The sequence below is a fragment of the Chiloscyllium plagiosum genome, chromosome 15 (assembly GCF_004010195.1).
Source record: "Chiloscyllium plagiosum isolate BGI_BamShark_2017 chromosome 15, ASM401019v2, whole genome shotgun sequence".
Taxonomy (NCBI): Eukaryota; Metazoa; Chordata; class Chondrichthyes; order Orectolobiformes; family Hemiscylliidae; genus Chiloscyllium; species Chiloscyllium plagiosum.
The window spans coordinates 12,590,947-12,602,516 of NC_057724.1; the positions used below are offsets into that span (position 1 = coordinate 12,590,947).

General features: G+C 38.7%; 1 protein-coding gene across 2 annotated transcripts; it reads left to right on the plus strand.

The window, feature by feature from the left end:
* Window positions 1-522: 522 nt before the first annotated feature.
* hmgn7 (high mobility group nucleosomal binding domain 7) lies at window positions 523-10,921 on the plus strand. Of its 2 annotated transcripts, none has more exons than XM_043704431.1 (6): window positions 523-788; window positions 2,974-2,997; window positions 3,115-3,144; window positions 3,230-3,280; window positions 8,219-8,362; window positions 10,255-10,921. In XM_043704431.1, exons 1-6 carry the CDS (start codon window positions 771-773, stop codon window positions 10,300-10,302), a joined length of 315 nt encoding a protein of 104 aa, XP_043560366.1. In that variant the 5' UTR covers window positions 523-770; the 3' UTR covers window positions 10,303-10,921. The 2 variants fall into 2 exon arrangements, with proteins under 2 accessions (XP_043560366.1, XP_043560364.1); XM_043704429.1 differs by lacking the exon at window positions 523-788 and adding an exon at window positions 1,525-1,589.
* Window positions 10,922-11,570: the final 649 nt, after the last annotated feature.

Sequence of the window (11,570 nt, forward strand, 5' to 3'; positions counted from 1 at the left end):
GTTCGGTCAGTTTGAATAATTTTGCAGCCTTGGATTTTAAATGTCCCCAACGGTCAAGGGTCATCGATATTTTGGGGCCATCACGTGACCCGGTCTGCGCCAACCGAGGCCCGTCTTTTTAACCAGATCTGGTTTGAGCCGGTCTGAGCGGATTTTAAAAACCTTTCTCTCTTCATCCTTTCTAAACCCCCCACCCCACCCCCACCCGCGCACAAACACACACACCAAAAAAAATTAATTATAATTCCAGTATCAATTTCGATGGGGAAGTAGAACTATTTTCGACTCGGGAGTAAGACATAGTATTTTAAAAAGGAACATTTTTTTTCTAAAAAACGGTTTCGATTTAAAAGAAAACTGTCTGCACATTAACCCCTCCCCCTCCCAGCGACGGGGCATCTGAAGCCGCCGTTTGCACCTCCCCCCCGTGACCCCGCCCACGCCCTCCTCTCATTGGCCGGTCTGGGCGGCAGAGGCGGGGACCTCCCGTCCGGCCCCGGCCCCACGATTGGTCGGCGGCGCTGCCAGTCAGCGCGTCGCCGGGCAGCAGACTCGGTTGCAGCCGTTTGCGAGTCGCGGCCATTGGTGGTACCCCTAGTGTGTGTGTGTGTAGAAGAGGGAGGAAAAAGAAGACCCCGTGGGTTTCTTTTTACAAAAGACCGGTAGAATAACTCACTTCTTCGGGGGTCACTCCACCCCGGGCCTTTCTGTTCTTTTCCCACCCCCATCTTTCCAAAAAAAAAACATTTGTTTTGATCCACCGACTCACCATGCCACCCAAGAGAAAGGTACGTGCAGAAAAGGAACGAGGAGGGGGAGAGAAGAAGCGCTGAGCTTCGTATCGGGTTGCGTTCATGGCACTTGGAAGAGGTGGAGGTGCTTGAAATGGGTTTCTGCCGTGTGCGTTTGCAAACCCACCATTGCCAACTGAGGTCGGGGGAGTTGTCGGTGGAGGGCATTAGCGAACAGGGGGGAGGGGGGGGCTTGTTGATCGGCTGCCGCGCCGTCCTTTGTTCTCGGGGGCTCTGGATGGCGGCGCAGTCTCTCCTCCCGACCGTTAGTCGGCGCGCGGCCGGGCGCTGGCGGCGGGCTGGGAGATTCGAATGCTCGGCTTGACCGTTGAGATTTTGCGCGCGCTTTCCTCGTAGGGAAGGGGAGGAGCCGGGCCGAAGGGGCTTCGCACTCCTGCTCGGGGCGGTGGAAAGCAGGCTTCGCGCCTTGCGTGACGATCCGACGCGGTGGTGAGAAATCCATCAGGTAACCGTGCCCGCAGGGGTTTGAGGAGGCGGGCCGACGTGGCTCACGTGCGGTCTGCCTTGCCTTGCCTTGATTTTCTGTTTTGAAGCCGAACCCCGGCCACTGCTCTTGGGGTGCGAGTGTGGACAGCCATTGGGAAAAGCCCGTCGTCTTGGAACGGGGTGGGCGGGGCTTCCGAAAACGGCGGGAAAGCTTGAATCGACGCGGTGACGTCTTTACAGCCCGCGTCATGAGGCCACGTAAGGGCCAAACACGCGTGCGCCTGACTGGCTCTTCCAACCAATGGACTCATCGGGTGTTCCGAGTACCGATGGCTGTCTGGACCGTGCAATGTGTGAAAATGATTACCCTTCCGAAAGCAAAATCATGATATATCTTCAATAATATTATTTGTACATGACTGTTCTGTCAAAGGGTGTTTACTGAGATTGTTAAATTTACAGAATTGAGTTCAGATCTCTTATTAGAATATTCAAGTACACCTCACTTCTTAAATCTCCTTTCAAACCCTGTGTCTGGAGATGGAGATTAGCCATCCACAACTGTCATAGATTTATATATTGTAGCGTTTGCTACAGTAAATATGCTGGGAGCAAAATCATAAATTCCTGGTTCGACTGCATCTCCAGAGAGAACGCAGGGTTGACCTTTCAGGTCCAATTACCCTTCAGAATGTTTCCATTTCTGAAGAGTCACTGAATCTGAAATATTAACCGTGCTTTCTCTACGCTGATGCCTGACCTGAGATTTTTCCATCAATTTGTTTTTTTATCCTGATTTTCCCCAATTTGTAGTTTCTTGATTTTTTTTTGTATGTTGGAAGCTTTTATTTGATTGACCTTCAATGCATTTTTTCAGTTGGCAGTTAAGCGAGGACAGTGCTGTTCATCATAAGGAAAGAGAGAGGTTACTGAACCTGACTTTCCCATACCGTTCAATAGCCCTGATAGTTTGTAGCTGATAATTTACTTATGATCCTGTATTTCATGTACATGCTCCACGTTGCACAAAGCTGTAGAACTAGTTAAGTTGTTTCTGTTTAGAGAGTTTAAAATGCTCTATTGGATTTTAGATTATTCTTTAGTTTGGAAATCAGTATTTTATCTGGTTTTGTATAACATTTGTCTACTTTTTGAATGAGATAATTCAATTTTGAGCTGTGTATTTATTTTGAACTGGATACATGGTCATAACCAATTAAAAGATTTTTTATGATGCTTGCCTCAAGTGTTTGGCTGGCAGTTATCAGATTCAATCTTGATGCTTAGTATTTTAAGCTACAGTGACACTTGTAAAGCTCAGAATTGAAAAAGTCTTGAAGAGGATGTTATTAGTTAATGGTCATTGTTGAATCTCAACTATATCCCATGTGTCTCATCCAGTGGATCAGGTCTTGTACACAGCAGCATGAAACCTCCAATTATCATAATCAATTTAAAGACAATGATTTTTACGGAAACAATTTAGTTTAGTTGGCTTAGTTTATTTTTTAATTGAAAAGCTGTTGTAATATATGCAAAATGCTTTAATGGAATCCTTGACCTAAAGTTATTGCAGATTTCCTTGAATCTTGGCTTTTATTAATAAATTCACAATTCTGATTTCCCAGATCAGCATAGGCATTCGATTCTCATACGTAAGCAATTAACTTACTTGGTAAAGAACATCACTGTTTTGAACTGACTAATAAATAAAAACTTTTTTCTTCTTTTGCAGGTTGCTGGAGAGCCTAGAGAGGAGGTTAGTGTCTTTGTTTTTTGAATTATGTTTAGAGCTTAAAATGTGTAAGCTTTTGGATATTTTTGTAAACACAAATATTAAAATGTTCTAAAATCTGTCTATTTATATTTTCTAAAGCCAAAAAGGAAGTCGCCAAGGTTGTCAGCAGTAAGTAACTCTTGACTATTACTGTAATTTTATTCAATTAAATACTTGAGTAGAAAGTGAATTGTATGGCTGTATCTTATTACAGAAATCACCACCTCCTAGACCAGAGCCAAAACAAAAGAAGGCATCAACTAAAGTAAGTGGCCTTGTTTCACTTAGTATTTCATGCATGATGTGTTAGAATTGAACAGTACAGAAGGAGGGCAGATAACAAATTGTGCCTGAGCTTGCTATCTCAAAGAACTGTTGATTAGTGTGCTATCTCACTCTCTTTTTCAGGGCCCAATGCACATATTAGGTATACTTGTCCTTCTTGGAAGTTACCATTGAGTCTGCTTCACCATACTTTCTTAATACATTCTTTGAAAGTGACCACTTATTTTGAAAACTTGATTTTTTGTTTTTGACTTGCCTTTTTCTTTGGCAATTATTTGAAATGTATTTCATAACTCTAGAAACTGTCTCTGCTTATTTACTAATCAAAACACTTAAATCTGTTAAATCACCCTTTGGTCTCCTTTTACTTTAAGGAGAACTCTGGCTTCTCAACTTTCTTCATGTAACCAAATTCCCATAACTTTGGTATTGATCTGGTAAATCTTCAAACCCTTGACATTCTTTCTGAAGTATCAGAACACCATTTTAGCTGAGACCAAAACATACTCATTTATACAGGATTGACATAATTTGCTTGCTTTTGTACTGTTCACCTCTGGTACTAGGATATATGGGTTCCTTCCGATTTATCAGTAGCTCTGACTTGTGTCACTTTCAAAGATTTTTGTTTGTGAAGCCCCCAGGTGTTTCAACTCTAGACACCAGTTGTTGCACTAACTAATCATGATTAGGGCAGAATTTGGGGGCATTATATTTGAATGTATTGCCTAATTAGGCAGTTTGAAAATGCTCAAGTTCACCTTCCAGTAACTATGCATGAAATATGCAGTCTTCATTATCTTGGTGTATATGAAATTATTCTCTTTAATGAATATGAGAGATTCAGACCTAATCCATAAACAAGCATAAGTCAATACTTTCAGAAAAGCAGGAATGAATAAGGTCAATGGTTCAATGGAAAGGTATTTTTAAAATTTTAAATACATGATGGATTATTTAAGTTTGGTTCATTTGTAGCAATTGACAGACCTGTTATTTTTGACTAAGAAATATTTCTCTACATAATTTACTAAAATACAGCTGTTAGCTTTTTATAAGAGTGTTTCATAATGTGTCCATGTCACTTGCAGATCTTAGCATGACTGGGAAGTTCATTCAAAGTTAAGAAAGATGTTATCTTTTGTAATTTTTCGAAGAAGGTGGCTGTGTGAACTATTTGGAGAATACAGAGATGATTCAAGGAGATTTGGAGAGACTAAGTCAGTGGGCAAACAGTAGCCAGAGAGAACATAATAGGAAGTGTGAAGTTACACACTTCGGTAAGAAATATAGAAATGCAGAGTACTACTTAATTTGTAAGAGGTTGTGATGTAGTATTGAGCTTCAAATTCATTTGGGCGTCCTTGTTCACAAGACTCTGAAAGTTAACAAACACTGCAGCAAATTATTAAAAAGGCAAGTAGTATGGTTACTTTTTTTTATTATAAGAGGTTTTGAGTACAGGACTAGGGATCTTCTTGTAAAAATATAGAGCCCTGGTCAGGCCACGCTTGGAATATTGCAAGTAGTTTTTGTGTGTGCAGGCTCAGTTGTATGTTCAAGACCAATCAATGGATTTATACATATTTAAAAACAAGGAAGAAGTATGGGAATAGTGTGGGAAAGTAGTGTTTGAAGAATGTGATCAGCCATGGTATCATAGAATGGACTCTGACATTTGGTAAAATCAGGGCCTTGACTGTCTGGTAATTTCATTTCAGGATGTTGAAGGGGACTGTGGAGAAAAGAGCTTATCTTTATGGATTTGAATTAAATTCAGGATGATTGCAGTTGATTTTACAAACCTTTGACAATATAAGTATCCATTACCAAAGATCTTTATTTTTATCCAATTCTAGTTTCATTTGCTCAGTTTTGTGAAAGGTAGGAGATAGTTAGAAGACTTGTGCAACATTTTGATTCAGAGTTGCTTTTTTTACTTTAAATGTTAAATAGTCAGTCAATTGGACTTTTAAGTTTCCACTTTCACTTAATGGATGAATAAAGGAATAGAATTAAATTCTCTGTTGCTGAGAAATAATTTAAGTTAGAAACCATAAAAAAATTAACATGCTTTAAGGCTCGGCTGATATGTGATTGTAACATTTTGCCACAAATGTCAGTGCTGACCACGTTCACTAAGAGTGATCATGAGCACCTACCCATGATAATCAGTAGAAATACTGTTTGAGTTCCTCTTATCATGATGTTGTAGGGGGTTCTATTGAACTGAACAACAGTATGCATACTATAGTTAGCAGAGCAATTAAGTTGTTGGCTATTTTGCAGTAATTAGCTTGTCTTGTAACTCTGCAAAACCTCCACCACCAGCAAGGAACAAGTTGAGTCTGTAATGGAATATTATCCACTTTTCTAGCTGGGTACTGTGACAACTTGAAGGCAGCACCTCATGACTCTGTGTTACTCCAGTACTGTGGCTACAGCAGTATTGTGATAAGTCCGGTTGCATCACAACATGCTATTTCTTTTTGTCAAAATCCTGGAACTTCCTGCTTAACAGGAAGCACTGCATAGGCTGCAGTGATTCAAGAAGAATCGCCAACATTCCTTTTGAGAACAACTTAGCTTGAGGAATAAATACAGGCATTTCCAGCTGTGCCTATGGGAGATATGAGGTAAATATCTGTTAGTTCATATAGTGATGTTTTAAACTGGGGTGGAATAAATTTGATTGAGCTTATTGAAGCTCACTGAGATGTTGAGAAACTTAATTAGGTTTATCAACTAGCTAGAGTCGAGAATGTGTTTCTCGGAGTCGAGAATGTGTTTCTCGGAAAGCACAGCGGGTCAGGCAGCATCTGAGGAGCAGGGCAATCCTGACGAAGGGTTTATGCCCGAAACATCGATTCTCCTGCTCCTCAGGTGCAGTCTGACCTGCTGTGCTTTCCTGGCAACACACTGTCTAAACTCTGCAGTCCTCCCTTTCTCCTTATCGACTAGCTCAGCTCAGTATTATTTTACTGTTGATTCAGAACTCTTATTTCAGAGTAAAACAAGATAATTTTCTGGTGTAGTATGCCAGTAGATGTTAAAGATTCTGTACTACCATTTGGAGGGTAATGGTGAACTCTAAAAGCATAGTGAAAATTTCCCCTATGAATTAACAGAGCATCTAACTTTTTGTTCTACTCATTGGGATATTGTAGTCCCCAAAATTCTGCTGTTAACTGCAAAATCGTGACTGCTTTAAAGCTGATAAATCACGTGATAATGTGATTTTTGAGAAGATTTGTAGCTCAGTTTGAGGTTCAGGTTGTGAGTTTGATCGCTGAGCTGACAGGTTTGTTTTAAAATTTTAAAACTAACCTGCCAACTCGGCGAGCAATCTTACAACCTGATCATCATGATTGACTTCAATTTATATCATAAAGGTTTTGCACTTATAATAGCCTCATGGTTAAAACCAGAAAGTAGATGTGAGTTTCACTTGTTGTCGGCTTAAAACATTCAAAGTTTATTGTTGGGACAGCTGCATATCTTTGTTTGTTGCATATCTTTGCTTTTATCGCACTATTATTAAAAGAAACCATTCAAATGAAAATCTGGGACATTAATAATTACATTTCAAACCTGAAGAGACCTTTATTTTAGAGTGGAAAAACAGGGTTGGAAGAATGAAGGATAAAGTAACTTGTAGCTTGAATGTAATGTGAGTGACTCACCCTGATTTTCCAGTATAAGTAGGCCATTCAATTAATGGTTCTACACCAGTATTTGCTCTGCGCAAGCCTCCTCCCAGCTCGTTTCATCACAGCATATCAATGTCCTATTCCTGTCTCAAATTTAAAATAAAAATGATTTTTAAATAATTCGTTATTGATTCGTACTGGAACATGTTTTTTGGCCCATGATGTTTATTTCTAAAAAAAATTTCCTTTCTGTTTGATATCCATTTCTTGTGCGCCACTATCTTTTGTAAATGCCAATAAAAATAGTTGCTTGTCTTAAGCTCGCAATGTAAAAGTAATTGCCAAGAAATTGAGAGCTATGAGATTAGATTCCCTACAGTGCAGAAACAGGCCCTTTGGCCCAACCAGTCCACAGCGACCCTCCGAAGAGTAACCCACCCAGACCCATTTCACTCTGACTAATGCACCTAACATTATTAGCATGGCAATTTAGCGTGGCCAATTCACCCCACCTGCACATCTTTGGACTATGGGAGGAAACTGGAGCAGACCCATGCAGACACTGGGAGAATGTGCAAACTCTACATACAGTCGCCCAAGGCCGGTATCGAACCTGGGACCGTAGTGCTGTGAGGTAGCAATGCTAACCACTGAGCCACCGTGCCGCCTCTTATGTCATTTTTGATTCAAATCCTTATTTATGTTGCAAAAATGATCTCAAAACTGCTGATCAGCAGTTAAACGTTATTTTTAAAAACGTTGGCATTTCTTTTATTTGAGAGAATTTTACTGAAATAATTGAACATTGTGTATTGATGGAAAATGGGAAATTAAGCTTATTTATACTGTACAGATTTTGAACATTTCATTTAAGACACCTAATAGTGTTCATTCACAATATGTTTAGTTTTTGTTGAAACGTCAAACTTCATGGAATTTACATCTTTTATTGGCAAAACATTGAGTGAGCTGGTTTGTTATCAGTGCAATTTTTAAAAAAGGCAATTGGAGAGCAAGAATTTTTATGCACGTAGATATGATATTATGCCAGAGCCAATGGATGCATCATTAATTTTTTAATCATCCTAGAAAGTAGCTGAAGCTTTAATGTAATTAAATTTTAAGATTTCTGGAGTGTTCAATCATGTCAATTGCATCCATGAAACATGAAGTGGGCTAATATAAATATTTCACATTTTATAAATAACTTTCTGCTTTTGACAGTAAGCTTTATTTTGGCTGTAATATGCTGCATTAACTCTTCATAGAAAGAAAAGGCTGCTAATGACAAGAAGGAGGAAAAGAAAGCACCAACGAAAGGAAAAAAAGGAACAAAAGGCAAAGAAGAGACTAACCAAGAGGATGCAAAGGAAGAAACTCCCTCTGAGAATGGAGAAGCCAAAAATGATGAGGTGAATTTTTGATTGAAAAGCAGATATAGCAGACATTGTCTACTTCACACAGCTGATGACCTTCGTGTATTTTAAAAGCTGTGTCCAATTGTGGTTTGCTGAAACTATTATTTGAATGTTTTCTATTTTTTGCATATCAGATACTTTACTGTCTTCCCTTTTCCACTATGTTTCTGCACCCAAACTTGGACAAAGTTCCTTAATTAAGAAATGTCTAATGTGCATAGCTGGCTGATTTGATGAGTGGCCATTTGATCCATCTTGGTTTGCCCAATGAGAAGAATTTTGCTCATTGTAGAATCCCCGAAAGTGTAGAAGCAGGCCGTTCAGCACATCAAGTCTGCACCCGACCCTCTGGAGAGCATTCCACCAAGACCCACTCCCCCTGCCATATCCCTGTAACCTTGTATTTCCCATGGCTAATCTACATAGCCTACCCATCCCTGGACACTATGGGCATTTAGCATGGACAATCCACCCAACCTTCACATCTTTGGATTGTGGGAGGAATCTGGAGCATGTGGAAAAAACTTACACAGACTTGGGGAAAATATGCAAACTCTGCACAGACAGTACCTCTAGGGTTGTTATCTCTTTACATTTGAAAGAACTTAACTGCTTTCATGTTTCCAATACCTGCCTTTTTTTAACATATCTTCTCACATGCAGTTTATTTTTCTTTATTAGAGAGGAATGGGGAAGTAATACAAGGATTCCCAGGCTGATTAATCTGTCAATTAATTGGTCATCAAACTACATTATGGGTGAAGTGTCCTTGAACACAGACCTTATAGCCTAGAGGTAGAGACACCACCACTGTGCCAGAAGATCTCTAGTATTTTATTTTGGTGGCTTGGTATATTATAATATTACTGCCCCTGTCTTTTACTTTCATATTTGGTCATGTCCAGTCAGTGCAGAACAGAACACTAAATGCTGGCAGTTAAGCTTAATCATGTAGCATTTTATTTTGTTCTACTAAAGTACAATGGTTGGAAAAGTTTCGACAGCTGTGAGAGTGAGCCTGAGGTTGCTGTTTGTTTATTTTTGATGGGTACTTTGTCATGTTTTACCAAAAGTATAGTAAAGCTGAAAAATCCTTCAATGGAGTGTTTCCTGTGTGTACAATTTTGCTACACACATTTTACCAAGTCCTAATCTCTGGTGAACCTTCTATAACTACCACATTTTCACTGGTCGGGTGTGGTAAAATGTGTCTATTTTTAATAAAATAAATTTGAGAAATTGCAGAAGTCCAAATTGGGAAAGTGACACATATAACAGTGGAGTGAGCAACATGTCAAGGTATAAGTGGCCTTTGGATGGAACTGGACAGGTTACAAAATTTCTGAAGTACACAGGATGCATTCCTGTAGGAAGAACAGGATGTTCCTGAAACTATTTTCCCCATTTGCAAAACAAAAGTGACAAGATCCAGCAGTGCTTTCCAAAAAAACTTAACATCTATGTCAAATAGTGCTCCCTCCCTCCTTGATCTCTCCTCCAGTGTGTTAACAATGAAAAAAGGTTGTTTATACATCAGTAATATAACCTGTAACTTACCTGCTTGATTGTAGCTACTGTATTGATCATTAGGCAAGATTTAATGAGAAGCAGTGTCAATTCACAGCAAAATGTGTATTGTAACTAAATAGTAAGGCTCATCTGTGTTTTGTTTCACTTTTGGCAAGGCATCTGAATTGCAAGCCTTGGTGATTTTTAAAACCACTAGAATTTTCACTAAATTTTAAGCAATATCCTTCTGAAAGTAATAGTCATTTTCAACAATTTAACATTTTTCTTTCTTTTTAATGCTCTGTGGGCATCAACAGAAAATTCACTATAAATGGCCCATTCCTAATTAGTGTTTTAAATTTTTTTTCCCTTTTCAGGCACAGTCTACTGAAAGCTGTGAAGAGAAAGAAGCCAAGTCAGAGTAACTGCATCTGCCCGTCATCTCCATCAATGGCATCCATACCTCCATACTGTATTGTTAACAGAGAGGAATATTTTTATCAACTATTTTATAAATACAAGGTTTTTTTAGCATGAATTTAATTATGGAAACACCCACATCTCAAGATTATTTGGGGTATGAAACCCTAAAGAATCATTGTTTTAAAATTGTGATTGTCATAGTTAGTGTGATATGTGGGACAAGTAAATGGTGGTAGTTATTGACTTCTGTCAATGTTTGTCTTGTGTCATACTTAAAAAGGTCTGATTTAATTCACCAGGTATTTGTGGTATTAGGCTATTACAAGTGGGGAAGAGAAAGTTGTTTGTCAAAACATTCCAGTGGTTTTGTGGGTTAGTTTTGTAACCAGGTAAAATATTTTGGTGAAAAAAAATAAAACATGGGGCCTGGAAATCTAATGTGAAAAAAAGTTTTAATTTTAAATGTTGTCATTTTTGTAAAGAGAAACCTTTGCAATCATGTGAAACAAGTTTCTAATGGAAATTAACATCTCTTTTAAAAGGGCAGATGGCTGTATGTACCCACTTCCTGTCAGAATTTTTGCTGGATGATTTACCTTAATAAAAGAAAACCTCCCCAAAGTTTTGCTACATGAAGTATCACTGCTATTTTATTCTATTATTCAGTGCACACTTAAGAATTGAAGAATAACACAAAGCACAATACATCAATTTGCACTTCACTATAAATCCTTTCATGAATATAAGTGGATCTGTAGCACAGTTGTGAACTAGTTTTTAAAGAATGCGTTGACAATTTTGCTGCAAACTTAGCACTACTATACACTGGTACCTTGTGTTCCTTATTAAAATATTCTTGACATTGGGAGAAATTTGCTTTTTAAAATGTCTCATGACAGTTGAGGTGTCTACATAGAGGCATCCTGCTCCTATATAAACCACTTATTTTACCATGGTCTCAGTTCACTTTTCTCAGAATTGGATAACCATATATTGATTTCTTCTGCACCCGTCAGCTTTTTTTATAACTGACTATATCATTTGAACCTGTTTTTCATCTATTGGTATATGCTTTTTAAAAGGAAAGCTTGTATTAGTTTCAAAGGTTATTTGAAGTACTGAAGACTTTGTAGTGGACGTTCATGACTATTATCTAAGACTGATATGGTTGGGTTTCTTTGCAAGCGGTATTGGAGATGAATGACTTCAAAGACATCATTACAGAAAAGAAATTGTAGTGAGTGACTGTGCATCAGTTGGTGTCACCCAT